The 22,043-nt window shown below is 52.8% G+C and overlaps 1 protein-coding gene across 1 annotated transcript in view; it reads left to right on the top strand.

The window, feature by feature from the left end:
• DCHS1 (dachsous cadherin-related 1) overlaps window positions 1-22,043 on the top strand; it is a 34,216-nt gene that overhangs the window by 8,903 nt on the left and 3,270 nt on the right. Inside the window, exons 2-20 of the mRNA XM_043580524.1 lie at window positions 4,462-6,372; window positions 12,013-12,201; window positions 12,298-12,529; window positions 12,669-12,905; window positions 13,191-14,216; window positions 14,425-14,618; window positions 14,865-14,961; window positions 15,063-15,220; window positions 15,420-16,284; window positions 16,377-16,616; window positions 16,708-16,833; window positions 17,480-17,689; window positions 18,939-19,817; window positions 19,944-20,057; window positions 20,223-20,434; window positions 20,523-20,677; window positions 20,873-21,003; window positions 21,119-21,402; window positions 21,767-21,905. Coding sequence (XP_043436459.1) covers window positions 4,582-6,372; window positions 12,013-12,201; window positions 12,298-12,529; window positions 12,669-12,905; window positions 13,191-14,216; window positions 14,425-14,618; window positions 14,865-14,961; window positions 15,063-15,220; window positions 15,420-16,284; window positions 16,377-16,616; window positions 16,708-16,833; window positions 17,480-17,689; window positions 18,939-19,817; window positions 19,944-20,057; window positions 20,223-20,434; window positions 20,523-20,677; window positions 20,873-21,003; window positions 21,119-21,402; window positions 21,767-21,905 — 7,279 coding nt within the window. The 5' untranslated portion in view covers window positions 4,462-4,581. The remainder of the gene's footprint in view (window positions 1-4,461; window positions 6,373-12,012; window positions 12,202-12,297; window positions 12,530-12,668; window positions 12,906-13,190; window positions 14,217-14,424; window positions 14,619-14,864; window positions 14,962-15,062; window positions 15,221-15,419; window positions 16,285-16,376; window positions 16,617-16,707; window positions 16,834-17,479; window positions 17,690-18,938; window positions 19,818-19,943; window positions 20,058-20,222; window positions 20,435-20,522; window positions 20,678-20,872; window positions 21,004-21,118; window positions 21,403-21,766; window positions 21,906-22,043) is intronic.

Raw genomic sequence — 22,043 nt, 5'->3', positions numbered from 1 at the left:
GCTTACTTTCTCTCAGTCTTGCCCCAGTCATCCCTACCAGCATTCTCATGTCCCTTCCTCTCCCCGTTATGCCTAGCCCTCCCTTTGCTCACCAAGGTTACTCTCTTCCTCCATGATTTCTACGCCAATCTGCCTTTCTAGTCCCCCCCTCACTCTGTTGTCTTTCTGGTCCCTGCCCCTCCCTGGCCCTAGGACAGGAAGTTGAGGGAGGAGGCCTGGGCGGTGCCAGCTCCCCCAGCCTGCTTCCCTTCGGTACCTTGGCCACTCCTCTACTTCCTTCTGGAGCACCCCCTTCCTTTATGGTCCCCCTACTCCTCCCCCAACCCACCTCTCTTTCCTCTCCCATGTTCCCCCTGCTCCCAGGTCCTGTAGACACACAGGCTGCGGTGGGGGGAGGATTGACATCACATCGAAGGCCCCAATGAACAGCCTCGCCCCTCCCCCTCCTAATGAGAACCAGCTGTGGTTCCAGAGGCCCAGATGTGGGGCTAGAGAGGGAGAGCGGGACGGAGCCAGAGGACAGAGCAACAGGACCAAAACACTGAGGGCATGCAGCAAGGCAGAACTTGGTGGGAGAGGACAAGTGACTGATCTGGGGGAAGAAAGAAGACAGGTCTGGGCAGGAGACAGGTGGACTACTGAGGCCAGATCTGGGGGAAGGGACAGGACAGACCTGGAGAAGGAAAGAGACAGGAACAGGGAGGAGGAGCCAGTCCTGGGGAAGAGGCACTGAAAAGCACCGGACAGATGGGGAGATGGTGAGAGGAGAGTTGGAGACAGGATGAGACAGTCTCTGGAGAGAGTCTGGAGTGCGAGTTTGGAACTGGAAGTCCTGGAGCAGGAAGTGATGAGGCACAGTCCAGACAGAGGCCCCAGGGACCTAAAGGTCACAGCTGCAGCCACAAAGCTGACCACGAGTGCCCCGGCAGCATGTGCGAGAGCATGCCTGTGTGTGGGTGGGTCTGCGAGTGTATGGCACGTGCCTGCCGGTGTGTCTGCACACGTGAAAGTGTGTCTGTCTGTGTACCTGGTTGGGATGTGTATGTGAATGTGCCCGTGTGTATATTGTGGGGGGATATCATGCGAACATGCCTGCCCATGTGAGGCTGGTAAGAAAGTGTCTTTCTGTGTGTACAAAAGCAGGCCTGTATGTGTCTTTGTATGCCTGCATGTGTATGTGGGCGGGGGTAGGTTCCATGGGAATGAATATGCCCATCTGTGTGTGTGAAAACATGCTTCTCTGTGGCGGGGGGGGGTGTATCTGCATATGTGCACTGGCTGTGTATATGTCAACGTAGCCCCTGTCCAAATATGTATGAGTGTGTGCTGAACGTGCCTATCTGTATGTGAGTCTGTGTAGCTGGCTGTACATGGGTCTGTGACTGTGAGTATGCACCTTTCTGTGCCCATTGTGAGATTATACTGGGGGTGTTTGCAATGGACAGGAACCCAGGTTATACAGGTTAGGATAAGGGGCAACTGCCTGGGCCTGAATACCTCTTCTTTCAAGGCTGATGATTCACCTGAGCTTTTATCTCATACCACTCATACATCCTTTCATTCAGAAAACATATTGATCACAAACTATGTACCATGCTTCGTGCTACACACAACGGTGAATAAGATACAATCCTAGCCTCTCACATAGCTGACATCCTGTCTCTGGGTGGGGAGACAGAGAATTATAATACAGTAATAAATACATCGGCCTCACTGTCCATTATCTTCTTTCCCCATCCACCATAACTGCTTTTTCTCCACTGATTGATTAAATAAATACAACCAACTCTTAACCCTTGATCCTTAACCCAGGCTCTAGGCCCAGATCCCTGACCTGAGCCCCTGGGCCAACCCTGTGCACTCACCCTCTCCGCTCTCTGAGTCAGACCTATGTTCACTCACTTCCTTGTTCTGAATTCCTCTGACCTATTATTCAATGTGGCAGTTCCATGAGCTTCTCAGACTTGAGTCCCCAAGGAGAGTGCACACAGAGCAGCCCAGAACTCTGAAGCCAGGATGAAGGGATCCATCAGAGATGGTGTTGAGAGGTGCTGAGAAAGCAGCTTCCAGATGCCCGGCTCTGAGCTCCTTGGTTCCATTGCCTCTAATTCTCACAGAATCATCTGGATTAGGAAAATAACTCAAACTTCAGAATCCCTACTGTTTTTATTGCCTCACACAGGTGGGAGGGATGGGGAATGGAAGTGTAAGTGAGAGGTCAGAAACTCCCTTGGGAGGACAGGAAGTCCTAAAGCAGAGCTAATACATAAAAACCTGAGGACACACTTCTGTAGCCACAGGACTGACCTTGGTGCCTCAGGGGCACAGGCTCACATGTGTTTGTGTATGTCATCTGAGTTGGCATGTCCATGGACATGTTGTCTGTGTCAGCACCTGAGTGTGGTGGTGTAGAATTATAAGGCTCTGACCTTGCACTCAGCATTGATTCCCTGCTCAACCATGCTGGACAGAGTCCAACTAAGACCCTGAAGTTGCTGCCCTCAAGGAGCCTGTAATTCAGGGCTGCTATGCAGTTTATTGCCAGTGTGCACCTAGAGCAGTGAGAGCCCAGAGGCTCTGATGGTACGATGGGCTCTGCAGGTAGGGGGAGAGAGACGTCATAGAAGATTCCACAGAAGACAGAACATTGGAATTGGATCTTGAAGACTGAATAGGAGATGGCCACTTGGAGAGGACTTTTAAAGGATATCACAAGACGAGAGAGCTGTGCATACAGGGCGAAGAGTGGGGATGGCTTTAGTGTTGGGATGCAGGGTGTGGTGGAAGAAAGTAAAGGTAGGGCGCACTGGAGAGGTGGCAGGCTCAGATCAGGAAGCTATATATTAAGGACACTGTACTTTATCTTTTGGGCTAGAGGTTGCCTATGAACTCCCTGAAACTGCAGACACAGTCTGCGTGTATGTGTATGTGCATTTTTTTTTCTGGAGAGGAGCAGCAGTTTTTTGCCGTCAGTAATGGGGAACCCATGGAAGCCTCTCTTCAGGAGTGATTTGGTTAAAGCTGCATGGATAGCTCTGGTCAGGTGGAGATGGGTCAAAAGGTCCAAGCCAGGAGGCAGGGGGAGCAGTAAGTAAGGGGCTGCTGTAGGAATCAAAAGGACAGATGACTGTGTTCAGACTAGGTCAGCAGCTGCAAAGCAAGAGGAAAGAGCAGACTTGAGACATGTCTTATTGAGATGGTCAGGTGTTGATGACTAACTAGAAATCAGACTGAAAAAAAGCAAAGAAGCAAGAAGAGCTGCTGAGTGGTTGTACTGTTCACAGGAAGGAGAGTGAAGGAAGAAAATCAGCTTGAGGTGAAGGTTAGGGATACGGTGTTCTGCAGCTCTCCCTGTAGGCCTGGAATCTACAGCCACATACTCTGTATGATCCATTCGGCCAAGTCTCACTGGTTCTTCAAAGGCCCCTTCCTCTGGGCTTCCACAGCACCTCATATGCCATCTGACACAGCACTAGTTACTAGTGTGTCTCCCTATCTAGACTGGGACCTGCCTGGGAACAAGACCGTGCTCTTTCTTTCTTCCTTGGGACCAGCACAGTGCCAAGCTTATAGTGGGTTAATTCTTGAATATGTCACCTACACACTGATCTAATCCATCCTTCACCCTTAAAGCAAGTTAGCTCCCTAAAAACACAATCTGTAGGAAGGAAGGAGGGAGGGAGGGATGAAGAGGATTTTTAGGGTGGTGAAACTACTCTGCGTTAATACTATAATGCATGTTGTTATATATGTCCATTATACACATATACATTATACATTTGTCCAAACCTATACAATGCACAACACACGGCTGAGTGTCTGACTCTTGATTTCAGCTCAGGGCATGATCCCAGGGTCATGGGATTGAGCCCCGCATCAGGCTCCAGCCTGCTTAAAATTCTCTGTGTCTCTCACTCTGTGCCTCTCCCCTGCTTGGGCTCTTTCTCTCTCTAAAATAATCAATTGATAAAATTAAAATAAAATAAAATAAAATAAAATAAAATAAAATAAAATAGGAAAGTCTTCAACATATTTAAATGCTGACAGAAGTCTCCAAAAGGTGATGATTGAAGGTGAGGTTACCAAAAACACATGGTTATTGAGGTATTAGTCCTGAATGAGAAGAAAAATAAGAAAGGATTGGCCATATTTTTAAGTCCAGAGATGAAAGAAAGGGAGTCCAAGGGCATTGAGACCTGGACAATAGGAACAAAACAGTCTGCTGGGGGAGGAGGGTTAGGGTGGGATGGCAAGCTGCCAGGGAAAGACTGGAGCGGGTCCTGAGGAGTTCTGAAACAGGCACTTCTTGGACTCAAGATGGGTGTGCAACAGCACAAATGCCCTACGACAGGGCTGAACATGCCTCAGTCTTGCTGTGGCTTAGGTCCCAGTCTCCCCGGACCATTGATTCCGTTCCCCACCTCCCCAATCATGACTTTTTTCCTTCTGCTTTTCTCCCAGGTCAGGGAGCCCGAGCTGGAGCCAGGGCCCAAGCTGGACCTGATCCAAAACCTGAGATCAAACTGGGCCCAGAGCCTGGCCCAGAGCTGGAGCCCAAGTCACAACTGGATCACCCCTGTCATGCAGAAGGAGCCGGGCATTGCGCCTTCCTGCACTGGCATGCAGAGCTCCAGGCACCTCCCCCTGCTACCACTGCTGCTGCTGCTGCTGCTGGGAGCCAGAGTGTCAGGCGCCTGGGGTCAGGCCGGGAGCTTGGACCTACAGATTGATGAGGAGCAACCGGCAGGCACATTGATTGGGGACATCAGTGCAGGGCTTCCACCAGGCACAGCAGCACCTCCCATGTACTTCATCTCCGCCCAAGAGGGCAGCGGGGTGGGCACAGACCTGGCCATCGATGAACACAGTGGAGTGGTCCGTACAGCCCGTGTCTTGGATCATGAGCGGCGAGATCGCTACCGATTCACCGCAGTGACTCCTGATGGTGCCACCGTAGAAGTTACTGTGCGAGTGGCTGACATCAATGACCATGCTCCAGCCTTCCCGCAGGCTCGGGCTGCCCTGCAGATACCTGAGCATACAGCTCTTGGCACCCGCTACCCGCTGGAGCCTGCTCGTGATGCAGATGCTGGCCGCCTAGGAACCCAGGGCTATGCACTATCTGGTGATGGGGCTGGAGAGACCTTCCAGCTGGAGACACGTCCTGGTCCAGATGGGGCCCCAGTGCCAGAACTGGTAGTTACTGGGGAGCTGGACCGAGAGAACCGCTCACACTATATGCTGCAACTGGAGGCCTATGATGGCGGTTCACCCCCGAGGAGGGCCCAGGCCCTGCTGGATGTGACACTGCTGGACATCAATGACCATGCCCCAGCTTTCAATCAGAGCCGCTATCACGCTGTGGTGTCTGAGAGCCTAGCCCCTGGCAGTCCTGTCTTGCAGGTGTATGCATCTGATGCCGATGCTGGTGCCAATGGGGCTGTGACTTATGAGATCAACCGGAGGCAGAGCGAGGGTGATGGACCCTTCTCCATTGATGCACACACAGGACTGCTGCGGCTGGAGCGGCCATTGGACTTTGAGCAACGGCGGGTCCATGAACTGGTGGTGCAGGCGCGGGATGGCGGGGCTCACCCTGAGCTGGGCTCAGCCTTTGTGACTGTGCACGTGCGAGATGCCAATGACAATCAGCCCTCCATGACTGTCATCTTCCTGAGTGCAGATGGCTCCCCACGAGTGTCTGAGGCTGCCCCACCTGGCCAGCTCGTTGCTCGCATCTCTGTGTCAGACCCAGATGATGGTGACTTTGCTCATGTCAATGTTTCCCTGGAGGGTGGAGAGGGCCATTTTGCCCTAAGCACTCAGGACAGTGTCATCTACCTGGTGTGCGTAGCTAGGCAGCTGGATCGGGAGGAGAGGGATGCCTATAACTTGCGGGTTACTGCCACAGACTCAGGCTCACCCCCACTGCGGGCCGAGGCTACCTTTGTGCTGCATGTCACTGACGTCAATGATAATGCGCCTACCTTTGACCGTCAGCTCTACCGACCTGAGCCCCTTCCTGAAGTTGCACTGCCTGGCAGCTTTGTGGTGCGTGTGACAGCCCGGGATCCTGATCAGGGCACTAATGGTCAGGTCACCTATAGCCTGGCCCCTGGAGCTCACACCCGCTGGTTCTCCATCGACCCCACATCAGGCATTATTACCACGGCTGCCTCGCTGGACTATGAATTGGAACCTCAGCCACAGCTGATCGTGGTGGCCACAGATGGGGGCTTGCCTCCTCTCGCCTCCTCCGCCACAGTCAGTGTGGCCCTGCAAGATGTGAATGATAACGAGCCCCAGTTCCAGAGGACTTTCTACAATGCCTCACTGCCTGAGGGCACCCAGCCTGGAACCTGTTTCCTGCAGGTGGGTAAGTCCCGCACACAGCGGGATGTTGCTGTGGGCAGGAATGGATGAAAGGGTCACAGGGGACCTCAGAAGAGAAACCAAGCCTTGCAGGTGCATCTGTTTATGGTGACTTATGTCAGAGGGTTTGGTCCTATCCTGTGAGCTCCAAAGTCTGTGCAGAGTGTGAGGGCTAACGACAAGATGAGAAAGCAGGGTTTGAGAGCTGGGCCAGGTGAGGCAGTTGAGAGAATTAAGATTGGATCAAGAGAAAAAGTGTCCTGTGGTGTCAAGAGGTGAGAGAAACTCTTATCAAATCTCAAAGCTGTTCTGAAAGGCAGAGATGGAGATTCTGTACACCCATGTGGTTCCTGTTCCCCTAAGGGGATGCCAGTATTTATGGAGCCCTTGTCCAGTGCTGTGCTCTGCTGGAAGAAATCCCCATCCCTCTCCCTGGAGCTGAGCCTTGAAGAGACATTTGGGCTCAGTCACAAGATAACAAGAAGTATTAATGAGATCCCAATACCCAGAGCAGGAAGGCCTCTCAGAGGAGGAGGTGAGAGCCCTGGACAGATTCTGGAAGCCATAGAGTGCTTGTGAGTCAGGCCTGGAGGAGACAGAGGGGGCATGAAACTAAAGAGGCAGGCCAAGGCCAGATTGCAGAAGTCCTTGGACACCAAGCCGTGAGGTAAGATTAGGACTTTACTTGGAAGGCAAAGGAGATCACTGAACTTCTTTGAGCCAGAAGAGGGTGTGATCATATTGGTTGTTTGTTTTTTTTTTTAATATTTTTTTATTTGTTTTGAGAGAGAGAGAGAGAGAGAGAGACAGAGAGTGAGGGGGAGAGAGAGACAGAATCCCAAACAGGGATTCCACACTATCAGTGCAGAGCCCAACAGGGGGCTTGAATCCATGTACCATGAGATCATGACCTGAGCTGAAACCAAGAGTCGATACTTAACTGACTGAGCCACGCAGGCCCCATTGTTTTTGTTTTTTAAAGACTACTTTTTGGGAGCAATTTTAGATCCACAGCAAAATTGAGTTGAGAGCAAAGATTTCAAATATACTCTCTGTCCCCATTCATATACCCTCCCCGACCAGAGTGGTTCATTTGTTACAACTGATGAACGTACATTGACACATTATCACCCCAAATCCCCAAAAATGGTTTACATTAGGGTTCACTCCTGGTGTTGTACACTGTATTTGTTTGGACAAATGTATAATGTATATGTGTATATAATGGACATATATAACAACATGCATTATGGTATTAACGCAGAGTAGTTTCACCACCCTAAAAATCCTCTTCATCCCTCCCTCCCTCCCTCCTTCCTTCCTACAGATTGTGTTTTTAGGGAGCTAACTTGCTTTAAGGGTGAAGGATGGATTAGATCAGTGTGTAGGTGACATATTCAAGAATTAACCCACTATAAGCTTGGCACTGTGCTGGTCCCAAGGAAGAAAGAAAGAGCACGGTCTTGTTCCCAGGCAGGTCCCAGTCTAGATAGGGAGACACACTAGTAACTAGTGCTGTGTCAGATGGCATATGAGGTGCTGTGGAAGCCCAGAGGAAGGGGCCTTTGAAGAACCAGTGAGACTTGGCCGAATGGATCATACAGAGTATGTGGCTGTGGATTCCAGGCCTACAGAGAGAGCCGCAGAACACTGTGACGTGTTCAGGTGACTGCATTGTTCAGGTTGGCCCCAACTATGCTGATAAGAGTTGCAGAGAGATGAGACAAAATAGTAGACAGGGACCAGATTGCAAGCTTTGACTTTGTTTTAAAAATCACAGGGGGCCAAAGAGGGGCTGTAAGCAAATCTGGTACGCCTTTTGAAATGATTGCTTTGGCTGCATCATGGAATATGGAGTATGCAAGAGAGGAAACAGGAGGTAGCAAGGCCTCTTAGGAGACTAGTGCTTGAAGTCTTTACATCTCAGAAGTCCACCAGACCCTTGCGCATCTTCTCAGGGCCTAGACTTCAGGCCAGTGCCTAGATCCAGCTGACGCCTTGCCTCTGGCCAGACTCTGGGTATTTGCCTGCCTGCTGCTATCCAGCTCCCACCCACTCTCCCATGTGTTTACTCTCCCTCTTGGCCTCGGACCAATGGGTGATGACTTCCAAACTTTTTCCTCCTCATTAGTGCCTGAAGCTAGAGGGTAACTCTCCAAGGGGTTTCCTGGAGTTTTTACTATTCATAACTATAGGGAGGTGGGAGTTAAAAATGATCACCGAGTGTTCATACCTGTTCATATCTGAATATTAAGACAAGAAGTCTTAATATTCAATTCACTCAATATACATTTATCAAATATCTACCATGTGCAAGTCATTGCATTAGGGACACAGAATACAGTCATGAATGAGTCATTCGCCCCGCCCCCTGCTTCATGGAGTTTATAGTCTAGAGTGGAGATTCATGTGCAAAGAAGTAGTTGTACTGCAATAAGAAAACCTCCATGATGGGGTCTTATGTGAGGTAGACAGGCAGTATGAATGCATCCCAAAAGAGGTGAGCCTCAAGCTGAGACTTACAGGATGAGCAGCAGTTGGTGAGGAGACCAGACAGTGGGGAGTGTAGGGCGGTGGCTCAGTGTCTCTGGAGGTTAAGGTTTGGGATGGGAGACTGAGAGGGAGACTGTGCAGGTAGGCCAGACAGTGAGGAGTCAAGCCAAGCCAAAGGGTTTGAGCACTTTTCTTTGGAGAACATTAAAGATTTTCAAGTGGAAGGGTAATATGATCATATTTGCTTTCTCAAAAGATGCTTTTGGTAGTCAGTATAGAACAGCAGTTCACAACTGGGCATGATTTTGCCCTCTGGAGGGGACATTAGGCTATGTCTACAGACATTTCATTCTGACACATGAATGTCACAAGTGGTGTGATGCTACTGACATCTAGCGCACAGAGGCCAGGGATGCTGTCAAACATCCTGTAATGCACAGGACAGCACACAACAAAGGATTATCTGATCCAAAATGCCAGTTGTGCCAAGGATGAGAAGTCCTGGTGTAGAAGATGGATTGGAGGCTCAGGCACCTATGAGAAGGGAATCACAATAGTCCAGGGGAGAGATGGCTCAGGCCTAAATCAGGACAGTGATAATGGTGATGGAGAGGATTAGACAAATAGGAGAGATAATGAGGATTTACTTAGTCCCTAGTTGATTGATATACCGGGAGAGAAAAAGGGAAGAACAGATTTCTGGCTTGAGCAACTGCCTGGATGGAAGAGTCATTAGAGAGGGGTTGGAATGATCATGAGTTTAGTTTTAGACACATTGGATTTAAGGTGCCACTTGGGACATCCAAGTGGAGATATTGAGCAGGCATCGATGTGCAGGTTTGGAGCTCAGAAGAGTGGTCCAGGTCAAAGTGAAGATGATGGTCAAAGCCACAGAAATGGAAGAGAAGGTCCTGAGGGAGCATGTCGAGTGAGAAGGCCAGGGAGAGATCCCAGGGAGCAAATGTGTGAGAACAGTCAGGGAAAGGGGAGGCGGAGGAGTCTGTGGAGGGGAAGGCAGCAGAAGGAGAAGTGGGAGACACCTGGGAGGGAGGTCAGGGTGGGGTGGATGCAGTAAGTTTGTGGTCTGGTAGGAACTTCAGAAAATTCACAGATAAGGGTGTTTACTTCCTCCTTGAAGTAGTGCATTCGATGAGAGCTAAGGGCGGGTGGGGATTAAAGGAGAGCTAAGTGGGAGAGGGGACTGACCAAGGTTGGGCTGGGACGCAGGGCTGAGCGCCTGCTGAGAAGAGAAACTGCATTTGCAGTGGAGCCTCTGAGCTGGAGCTGCACAGGCTGGGAAATTCACTTCTGCCTTGGTCATTTCCAGTCAGTGGCCTGTATGCCTTTTGGGGTCACTTCCTGACAACTTCCCCTGACCACTATTTATTGCTTTCTTCCTGCAGGGAGTCAGAGGGCAAAGGTCTTTAACAGCTTCTGGAGATGATGCAGCAGCTGTGCTGCAGCCCGCCTGGATTGATGCAGGGGGATGTTTGTCTCCTGGGATATCTGGGCCCACAGCCACAGTAAAGAGTTAGAGCAGGAGCTGTTTTCCAGGGTTCAGCCATGGCAGGGTCTCTCCGGAGGGTAAACAGTGCCACAAATCACTTCTGTCAAGGGCCTGGGCAACAATCAGAAGTCCTTGGCTAGCCTCCTTTCTGAGGAGCATTTTCTGGCTACGAAAAGGGAACTCTCCAGCTTCCTCTTACAGCATACCGTGACCCTAAGACCCTTGTACACACAGAGAATACTTTGTCACAGGCTACAGCAGTCAACACCAGCTAACACACTGTTGGGGGTCTAATGTGCACCCAATGTATAAAACTTAGTTTGAAGGAGGTTTTTGTTGTAAGGGCAATCAGAATATCTGTTTGCTCATTCAACAAATATATATAGAGTACCTACTGTGTGCCTGGCCCTGTCCTAGGCTCAGAAGCTTTTGGAATGGTGTCTCCTGCTGCTCTGCTTCTGAAATGTTCAGAGGCTCCTGACATTGGTGTCCAATAGTTTACCTTTTCCTGAGCCAGTCTAGGAGATGCCCAAGAATTAACCAGGAAAGCCTTCCCCTACTTCTTGGTTTTGTGGAGCCTCCTGGACATAATGCCCTTGATGCCCCATGGACTTGCAATTCTCCCTCTCTCACTTCCAACAAGGTTGGCTTGAGAGGCAGTGGATGCCACAGGTGCGTGAGCCACATCCATAAATCCACAGAGCAGACCCCGATCCCTCCAGCGATTAGATTCCAGTATCAATCAAACCCTGCTCTGGAATGGCCAAACTCCAGAAAATGCAGGGCTAGAACATCAGTCCCAGTAGGTGCATCAGTTAGTTCTCTGCTCAGAGTGATTATGAGACTTGGTGATGGTTATTAACTCCCTGTGACCCACCTGGAATTTGCAGTCATAGCCCAAGCACTCTCCTTTGTCAGTGCAGTTTGACCTCATCATTTGCAGATTCTGCATTTGTGAATTTGCAGACTCTCTAAAATTTATTTCTAACACCCAAAACAATACTTATGGAGCTTTTGCAGACATTTCTGGACATGTGCAGAATGATGAAAAATTCAAGTGGCCTGATGTGCACATTCCAAGCAATGCTCTGCCTTCATATTTCAGCTCATACTGTAAACAAGGGTCCTTTTTGTGGTCTATTTGGTGCCACATTTTTTGCATTTTTGTCCTCTTTGTTTGGTGATTTTGCTGTTTAAAATGGTCCCCAAGTGTAGTGCTGAAGTGCTGTCTGGTGTTCCTAAGCACAGGAGGGCTGTGATGTGCCTTATGAAGAAAATTAGCATGTTAGATAAGCTTCATTCAGATATGATTTGTAGTGCCATTGGCCATGAATTCAGTGTTAATGAATCAACAATATATATTACATAGGTGTCTTTAAACAGAAACATGCATAAAACAAGGCTATGTATTGACCAGCTGACAAAAATGTTGTGATCAGAGGCTCACAGGAACCTAAACCAGGTGGTGAGGTTTGAGATGTAGTTGGGTTTTGGCCCATGTCCTATTAGTCCCCTGTATGTGTCCACCATCCAAAGACCCTGGCTCCCAGCTGGCCCAGGGCCTGCTTCTTCTAATTGCCACTTAACTCTGGCTCTTCTGGTCAACAAGATGGACATCACTCACCCCAGCCTCTCCCCAGGTGACAGCCACAGATGCAGACAGTGGCCTATTTGGCCTCCTCTCCTATTCCTTGGGTGCTGGACTTGGGGCCTCAGGGTCTCCCCCATTCCGCATTGATGCCCAGAGTGGTGATGTGTGCACGACCCGGATCCTAGACCGAGACCAGGGGCCCTCGAGCTTCGACTTCACAGTGACAGCTGTGGATGGGGTGAGTGGGCAGACCATGGGCAGTCTGGGTGTTGGAATAGGGCATTCACCAGAGCCAGACAAGGTCCACCTGACTTATCGCTGCATGTCTCCCTAGGGAGGCCTCAAGTCCATGGTATACGTGAAGGTGTTTGTGTCAGACGAGAATGACAACCCACCTCAGTTTTATCCACGGGAGTATGCTGCCAGTCTGAGTGCCCAGAGTACACCAGGCACAGCTGTGCTGAGGGTGCGTGCCCATGACCCTGATCAGGGGCCCCATGGGCGACTCTCCTACTACATCCTGGCTGGCAATAATCCCCCACTCTTTGCCTTGGACGAGCACTCAGGTGAGGATCCTCCCATTCCCAGGCCTTGCCCCCGGACCCCTCTCGCCACCTGCTTACATGAAGTATTGCCCCCTCTCCCATAACCTTTTTACTTCTATTCTGTTTCCTTATATGTCAGTGCTTCTATCCCTTCTCCCAGGGCTGTTGACAGTAGCCTGGCCCTTGGCCAGACGGGCCAACGCTGTGGTGCAGCTGGAGATTGGGGCCCAGGATGGAGGTGGCCTGCAGGCAGAGCCCAGTGCCCGAGTCAACATCAGCATTGTGCCTGGAACCCCTGTACCACCTGTATTTGAGCAACTACAGTATGTCTTTTCCGTGCCAGAGGATGTGGCGCCAGGCACCAGTGTCGGTGTAGTCCAGGCACGCAACCCACCAGGTATCATTTATCATTATACCCATTTGGTGCTGTACCCAGACACACCACCATAACCCATCTCAAAGTACCCTAGAGTATCACAGCACAGGTAACACGCAGGTTACAACCCCAGCACCTCCCTGGACACAGTGCAGGCCCTCTGCTTCATCCCCAGGCACATGAATGTCCCAGTAGTTTGAAAGACACAGGTGTGGACAGTGCTTCTCCCTCCTTGGGATCAGAGTCTGGGCCCCAACTCGTTAGATGCGTCCCATCTCTTTCCTGACTCCTCTCTCCTCTCCTCAGGTCGCTTGGGGTCTGTGACCCTTGCCTTATCAGGTGGGGATCCCCGAGGACTCTTCTCTTTAGATGGGGCCTCGGGGCTGTTACAAACACTTCGCCCTCTGGACCGGGAGCTGCTGGGACCGGTGCTGGAGCTGGAGGTGCGGGCAGGCAGTGGAGTGCCCCCAGCTTTTTCAATGGCTCGGGTGCGTGTGCTGCTGGATGATGTGAATGACAACTCCCCTGCCTTCCCTGCACCTGAAGACACAGTGTTGCTGCCACCAAGCACTGCCCCAGGGACTCCCATCTATACACTTCGGGCTCTGGACCCTGATGCAGGTGTTAACGGTCGAGTCACCTTTACCCTGCTAGCTGGGGGTGGTGGGGCCTTCACTGTGGACCCCACGACAGGCCATGTACGGCTTATGAGACCTCTGGGGCCTCCAGGGGGGCCAGCGCATGAGCTGGAGCTGGAGGCCCGGGATGGAGGCTCCCCACCCCGCACCAGCCACTTCCGACTACGGGTAGTGGTACAAGACTCGGCGACCCGTGGGCTGGCTCCTCATTTTGACAGCCCCATCTACCGTGTGGACCTGCCCTCAGGCACCACCCCTGGAACTCGGGTCCTGCAAGTGCAAGCTCAAGCACCAGATGGGGGCCCCATCACTTACCACCTTGCAGCAGATGGGCCAAGCAGCCCCTTTGGCCTGGAACCACAGAGTGGTTGGCTATGGGTGCGAGCAGCACTGGACCGTGAGGCCCAGGAGTTGTACACACTGAAGGTAATGGCAGTGTCTGGGTCCAAAGCTGAGTTGGGGCAGCAGACAGGCACAGCCACCGTGAGGGTCAGCATCCTCAACCAGAATGACCACAGTCCCCGCTTGTCTGAGGAGCCCACCTTCCTGGCTGTGGCTGAGAACCAGCCCCCAGGGACCAGCGTGGGCCGGGTCTTTGCCACTGACCGAGACTCAGGACCCAACGGACGTCTGACCTACAGCCTGCGACAGCTGTCAGAAGACAGCAAGGCCTTCCGCATCCACCCCCAGACTGGTGAGCACTGGGGCCCAAATTCTGAGATCTCATAGCCTCATCCTCAGACTGGTGAATACCCAGACAGAATTCCCAGACCCCTGCCAAGAGGACCAGGACTCAGCCTGGACTTTCACCCTGGCATTCCCTCCCACACTCCCTAAACCCCAGCTTCTCAGCTGCAGGCCTCAGGCTGTGCCCATACATGACCCTTATCCTGCACTCCCAGGAGAAATGACCACACTCCAAACCCTGGACCGAGAGCGGCAGAGCAGCTACCAGCTCCTGGTGCAGGTGCAGGACGGGGGGAACCCACCCCGTAGTACCACAGGCACCGTGCACATCGCAGTGCTCGACCTCAACGACAACAGCCCTACCTTCCTGCAGGCTTCAGGGGCTGCTGGCGGCGGCCTCCCTATACAGGTATGTGAAGTGGCAGGACCCTGCCCTGAAGAAGTGTGAGAGGCAGTGGGGTGGGGGGTCATCTCCCCACAGAGCTGTAGGTGTAGATCAGAGAGACTGGCTCTTGGAACAGGTGTGAGAGCAGAAAAGGGGCTCTGCCTGCATTCAGGTGAGGGGAACTTGACTCTGAGATGTCTCAGGTGAGGGAAACTTGACTCAAGAACACAAGGAAGGACACAGCTGTAGGTGAACTGTGTGTCCCCACAGGTACCAGATCGAGTGCCTCCAGGAACACTGGTGACGACTCTGCAGGCCAAAGATCCAGACGAGGGGGAGAATGGCACCATCCTGTACACACTAACTGGTATGATGGGGGAGACGTGGAGAGAAGGGAGTTGGTGGGTGATGGCATGACCTCCCCAGCTCTGGGACTCATGCCCTCACCCTTCGTATACCTGTCCCCAGGTCCTGGCTCAGAGCTCTTCTCTCTGCACCCTCACTTGGGGGAGCTGCTCACTGCTGCACCCCTGATCCGAGCAGAGCGGCCGCACTATGTGCTGACTTTGAGCGCTCACGACCAAGGCAGCCCCCCTAGGAGCTCCAGCCTCCAGCTGCTGGTGCAAGTAAGGCTGCTCTTCCTTAAATCTGTTTACTTCTCCTTGGCCACCACTATGAGCTCCCTCCAAGAGCCACGCTTTCATGGAGTCCTTGTGCCCTCTAGTCAGTCTACTCCTACTGCCCTACCAGCTACCCAGCAGGCCAGCCCAGACCCCTTTAACTTGGCTCCCCTTGATTCTGTCCTTCCTCCTCGGTCCACAACAGGTGCTTCCATCAGTTCGCTCGGCTGAGCCCCCACCGGATCCATCAGAGCCAGACCCAGCGGCTCCGGTGCCCGTCGTGCTGACGGTGACAGCAGCGGAGGGGATGCAGCCCGGATCCCTGTTGGGTTCCGTGGCGTCGCCAGAGCTGGCGGGGGTGGGCGCACTCACCTACACTCTGGTGGGCGGCGCCGACCCGGAGGGCACCTTCGCGCTGGACGCGGCCTCAGGGCGCTTGTACTTGGTCCGGCCCCTGGACTTTGAGGCAGGCCCGGCGTGGCGCGCCCTCACTGTGCGCGCTGAGGGCCCGGGAGGCGCGGGCGCGCGGCTGCTGCGCGTGCAGGTGCGCGTGCAGGACGAGAACGAGCACGCGCCGGCCTTTGCGCGCGACCCGCTGGCGCTGGCGCTGCCGGAGAACCCGGATCCTGGCGCAGCGCTGTACACCTTCCGCGCCTCGGACGCCGACGGCCCGGGCCCTAACAGCGATGTTCGCTACCGTCTGCTGCGCCAGGAGCCGCCCGTGCCTGCGCTGCGCTTGGACGCGCGCACCGGGGCGCTCAGCGCACCGCGAGGCTTGGACCGGGAGACCACACCTGCCCTGCTGCTGCTCGTGGAAGCCACCGACAGGCCCGCCAACGCCAGCCGCCGCCGCGCAGCGCGCGTTTCTGCGCGCGTCTTTGTCACGGATGAGAATGACAACGCGCCGGTGTTCGCCTCCCCTTCACGTGTGCGCATCCCCGAGGATCAGCCGCCCGGGCCCGCGGCGCTGCACGTGGTAGCGCGGGACCCGGACCTGGGCGAGGCCGCACGCGTGTCCTATCGCCTGGCAGCTGGTGGGGACGGCTACTTCCGGCTACATTCCAGCACCGGTGAGTTGGGCGCAGAGATTGGGACGAGGGAGGGTGCTGATTTGGAGGGAATGTTGAGGTTTGCTTCCAACCTGCCCTACCCGCTCACCTAGGAGCGCTGTCGGTGGTGCGGTCCCTGGACCGCGAACAGCGAGCTGAGCACGTACTGACGGTGGTGGCCTCCGACCACGGCTCCCCTCCGCGCTCAGCCACGCAGCTCCTGACTGTCAGTGTTGCTGACGTCAACGACGAGGCACCCGCTTTCCAGCAGCAAGAGTACAGCGTCCTCTTGCGTGAGAACAGCCCTCCTGGCACTTCTCTGCTCACTCTGCGGGCGACTGACCCAGACCTGGGTAAGACCTGAGGGGATGAGTGGAGAGAGGTACATCTGGAAGGAAAAGGTGTATTTACCCGCTGACCCCCCTCCTTGCTGCCCTTCTTCAGGGGCCAATGGGCAAGTGACTTACGGAGGCATCTCTGGTGAAAGCTTCTCCCTGGACCCAGAGACTGGAGTTCTCACAACTCTTCGGGCCCTGGACCGGGAAGAACAGGAGGAGATCAACTTAACAGGTACACACTGACAGGACCCCAAAAGCCTGAGGTGTTATAAACAGCCAGTGTTACATGGGTGGATGCTCCAAAGTACCTTCTAGAAGCTTCCACCTATTACAGCACAGCTTGTTATATTTTTGGATCATCTTGGGGCAGATTGCGAGGTGATCTGACTACTAGACTGTCCCCGTTATCACACGAAGTCTCAAGTACATAATGTCACAGCTGTGCTCTTTAGGATTCCCTCAGATTATACTGTGGCCATTTAAGAGAGAAACCTATTGATTGTACCAGAGAGGTTAGGTGACTTGTGCAAGCTAACACAGCTTGGAAGTGGTAGAACTGGGACTTGAACCCACGTTTTTGATATCTCACTTAGTGCCTTTTCTGTCACACTACTACCCATCCAAGATACATCTTGCATGCACTAAGTTTGGGAGATTAGAAGGAAAAAAACATCTTCTGACTTGTATATTTATGTGTACATGTACATGTGTAGGCACCCACGTGCTTGCGGAGTGTGGAGAGATGGACATTTTCTGGCTCATGTATACACCTGGTGAACATGTGTGAACGATGTGTGGTATGGGTTTCTCCATGTGGTATGGGTTTCTCTCCATGGGATGAGAGCAGGCTAGATCTCATTGATTTTGCTTCCCCACAGTGTATGCCCGAGACAGGGGCTCGCCCCCACTCTTGACCCATGTCACAGTGCGGGTGGCCGTGGAGGATGAGAATGACCATGCCCCAACCTTTGGGAGTGCCCACCTCTCCCTGGAGGTGCCCGAGGGCCAGGACCCCCAGACCCTTACTGTGCTGCGGGCCTCTGACCCAGATGTGGGAGCCAACGGGCAGCTGCAGTACCGCATCCTGGGTGAGAACTGTCCCACACCCACACATCCAGCACCCACTTGCCCAGTTCTACTCCTTGTTGGCTTATGTCAGCCACAGTGTGTCTGGGTTTCCTTTCCCTTCTCTTTGTCTCCTACTTTTTCATTCATGTATATATGTGTTTCTGAGTGTCTCTTTCTATGCCTCTTCAGTTCTTTATCTCCCTTTGTGTCTCTGTCTTTATTTTCCTGTTTCTTTTTTTTTCTTGTCTCTGTAGAGCACTTGTTCTCAAAATTTTTCCTTTCAGTAACTCTTAATATTCTTAGTTTTTGAGAATTCTAAGCATTTTTGTTTGTGTGATATCAATATTTATTGATATAATAATGTGATACATTATTATATATATGAATACATACATAAATACATATTTATAATAAACACATTACATAAATACTTATTATACTAGACATTAAAGCTAAGAACCATTTTTTATTATTTTTTTAAAGTTTATTTATTTTGAGAGAGAGGGAGAGCACACGCACAGGGGAGGGGCAGAGAGAGAAGGAGAGACAGAATCCCAAGCAGACTCTGCACTGTGAGCACAGAGGCTGATGCGGGGCTCAAACTCACTGTGAGATCATGACCTGAGCCAAAATCAAGAATCAGATGCTTACCTGACTGAGCCACCCAGGCACCCCATTTTTTGTTTTTTGTTTTTTTTTTTGAGAAAAATTTTAAAATGTTACTGTAAAACAAGCCAGTGAAGTACTGCTTGCCATATTTCTGCACAAGTACAAAGAAGTATTAGAGGTTCAAATAATTTGCTGGACAGCAATGAGATTGCGAAGATTATAGCAGGTGTAACTAAAGGTAAGCCAGCACAAACCGAATTGAGTCTCTGAAAACATGTTTATGTTCTAAACTTTTTGCCTATGCTCTAGAAGATGTAAGAATCATAAGCACACATTCCATTAACTATCCAAGTGATGTCATCACATGTCATGTAGTATTTGGATTCCACTGTATACTTGTGAAATACTAAGAATTTAAAAGGCATATAATGTCTTAGTATTGATATGAAACTAGTTTGATCTTATATATTCCCTGGAAGGAGTCTCCAAACACACTCTGAGAAGGGTTGCTTTAGCATATCTTCCTTTATCTTCTGTGGTTCTTTTCTCTGCCTTTCTCCCAGTTTCTCTCCCCACCACTCTGTCCTATTTGCTGTTGCCTGTAAATCACCCCCATTCCCATGGACTCACACGTTTATATGCACATGTACTTCTCTGCAGATGGGGACCCATCAGGAGCCTTCATCCTAGACCTAGCTTCTGGGGAATTTGGCACCATGAGGCCACTAGACCGAGAGGTGGAGCCAGCATTCCAGCTGCAGATAGAGGCCCGGGATGGAGGCCAGCCAGCTCTCAGTGCCACTCTACTTGTGACAGTGACCGTGCTGGATGCCAATGATCATGCTCCAGCCTTCCCTGTGCCTGCCTACTCTGTGGAGGTGCCTGAGGATGCACCTGCAGGGACCCTGTTGCTGCAGCTACAGGCTCATGACCCTGATGCTGGGGCCAATGGCCGTGTGACCTACTACCTGGGTACAGGTGCAGCAGGAGCCTTTCTGCTGGAGCCCAGCTCTGGGGAATTGCGCACAGCCACAGTTCTAGACAGAGAACAGTGTCCCAGCTATGCCTTTTCTGTGAGTGCAGTGGATGGTGCAGCAGCTGGGCCCCTGAGCACCACGGTACCTGTCACCATCACAGTCCGTGATGTCAATGACCACGCACCCACCTTCCCCACCAGTCCCCTAAGGCTGCGTCTGCCCCGCCCAGGCCCCAGCCTCAGCACCCCAACCCTGCCTCTGGCCACTCTGCGAGCTGAAGACCGTGACGCTGGTGCTAATGCCTCCATCCTATACCGGCTGGCAGGCACACCACCGCCTGGCACCACTGTGGACTCTTACACCGGTGAAATACGTGTGGCCCGCTCCCCTGTAGCCCTGGGTCCCCGGGATCGTGTCCTCTTCATCGTGGCCACCGACCTTGGCCGTCCAGCTCGCTCTGCCACTGGTGTGGTCATTGTTGGGCTGCAGGGGGAGTCTGAGCGTGGACCCCGCTTCCCTCGGGCTAGTAGTGAAGCCATGCTCCATGAGAATGCACCCCCAGGTGGGTCCCCAATAATGTCTCCCAGCTTTGTATCCCTGGATGAGCTGGGGTTACTTACTAAAAATGTCTCCTAGTGGAGACATTAGTCTGGTGCTCACTGTCCAACCAATACCATCATCTCTGCAGGGACTCCCATTGTCTCCCCCAAGGCTGTCCATGCAGGGGGCTCAAATGGACCAATCACCTACAGCATTCTCAGTGGGAACGAGAGAGGGACTTTCTCCATCCAGCCTAGTACAGGTAAGGGGCAGGAGCAGGGGCCTGTGAGGGAACAGGCTCCTGGGGAAGCTTCCTGGGCCTGAGAAAGCTCTGGTTGTGGAGGGGCTACCCTTGAGGAAGGGCCTCAGTGAGGCAGGCTCCAGGGCAAGCAAGAGCTATCTGTGATGCTTTCTGCCGCCCCCACAGGAGCCATCACAGTTCGCTCAGCAGAGGGGCTGGACTTCGAGGCAAGCCCACGACTGCGACTGGTCCTGCAAGCAGAGAGCGGGGGAGCCTTTGCCTTTTCTGTGCTGACCCTAACCCTGCAAGACACCAATGACAACGCTCCCCGCTTCCTGCGGCCCCACTATGTGGCCTTCCTGCCTGAGTCCAGGCCCTTGGAGGGACCCTTGCTGCAGGTGTGGGGTGTGATGGGAAGATGGGGGGCAGGGCTGGCCGGACTTGTCTGTGGCCAGCTCAGTGCCAGCAGCCTCCTCCTCCCACCAGGTGGAGGCAGATGACCTGGACCAAGGCCCCAGTGGACAGATCTCTTATAGTCTGGCCGCATCCCAGCCAGCACGGGGATTGTTCCATGTAGACCCAGCCACGGGCACTATTACTACCACAGCCATCCTGGACCGTGAGATATGGGCTGAAACACGGTAAAGGCTGGCTCTGTAGACTCCTGACACCCCATCCTGTGTCCATCCAGTTTCAAGCCCTGCCCTGTCCCCCCCCTCAACTCCTAGGCCACATCCTGAGTCCCCCAGAACTCTAGCCTGTCGGGTGTCCTCTTAGCCCTGCCCAAGGTTCTCCCTTATCCCCAGGCCCCACTCTTGTTTGTTCTCTGTGTCCAGACTGGTACTGATGGCCACAGACCGAGGAAGCCCAGCCCTGGTGGGCTCAGCTACCCTGACGGTGATGGTCATTGACACCAATGATAATCGCCCCACCATCCCCCAGCCCTGGGAGCTCCGAGTGTCAGAAGGTGAGGGCTGGGTAAAGTGAGAGGTACAAAGGGTGGTAGGGTGGCACTGTACCCTACCCTGGGGCTCCAGGGGTGTCTGGGACCATGCCAGACACACATGTCCTATGTATTACAGATACGCTCTTGGGCTCAGAGATTGCACAGGTAACAGGGAATGATGTGGACTCAGGACCCGTGCTGTGGTATGTGCTGAGCCCATCTGGACCCCAGGATCCCTTCAGCATAGGTCGCTATGGAGGCCGCCTCTCACTCACGGGCCCCCTGGACTTTGAGCAACGTGACCGCTACCACCTGCAACTGCTGGCACATGACGGGCCTCATGAGGGCCATGCTAACCTCACAGTGTTTGTGGAGGATGTCAATGACAATGCACCTGCCTTCTCGCAGAGCCTCTACCAGGTATTGATGTCCCCAGATGTCCCCACACCTGGGCCCAGTGTTGTTCACGTTGGAAGGAAGTGACACAGCTAGAAGTGTCTGAGTGGGGGGAGGGAGGGCTGGATCTTGGAACTGACCTGAGGATGGACCCCTGAGGATGGGAGGGTCCCGTCTCAAACCAGTCTTCCACGTCCTAGGAAATGTGTCTAGGTACTTCATCCTGTGCCCAGAAATGGAGGAAGGTGGGAAGTTTGAGTACTGAGTATGGGCTTCAAGCTGGCATGGATGCCCAGCAGGGCTCATGGGATCAGGCTCTAGAACATAGGCTGAGTGGACAGTAGGGCAGCTGGGAAGCTTGGCCATAAACACTGTCTTCACCCCTCAGGTGACACTGCTTGAACACACACCCCCAGGCAGTGCCATTCTCTCCGTCTCTGCCACTGACCAGGATTCAGGTGCCAATGGTCACATTTCCTACCACCTGGCTTCCCCTGCTGAGGGCTTCAGTGTTGACCCCAACAATGGTACGTCTTTCCCAGGATCTGACCCCTTATCTTTGACTGTGATGGGCCATATTTTGACCTCATTCCTAGAATTTCTTGCCCGAATTCTTAACTCCTGGATCCCTGACCCAGAGAGAAAAATTTCCCCTCCTTAGTCTC

This window comes from Prionailurus bengalensis, chromosome D1 (genome assembly GCF_016509475.1).
Source record: "Prionailurus bengalensis isolate Pbe53 chromosome D1, Fcat_Pben_1.1_paternal_pri, whole genome shotgun sequence".
Taxonomy (NCBI): domain Eukaryota; kingdom Metazoa; phylum Chordata; class Mammalia; order Carnivora; family Felidae; genus Prionailurus; species Prionailurus bengalensis.
Note: the sequence above shows the minus strand (reverse complement) of the source record. Positions and strands in the feature narration are given on the sequence as shown.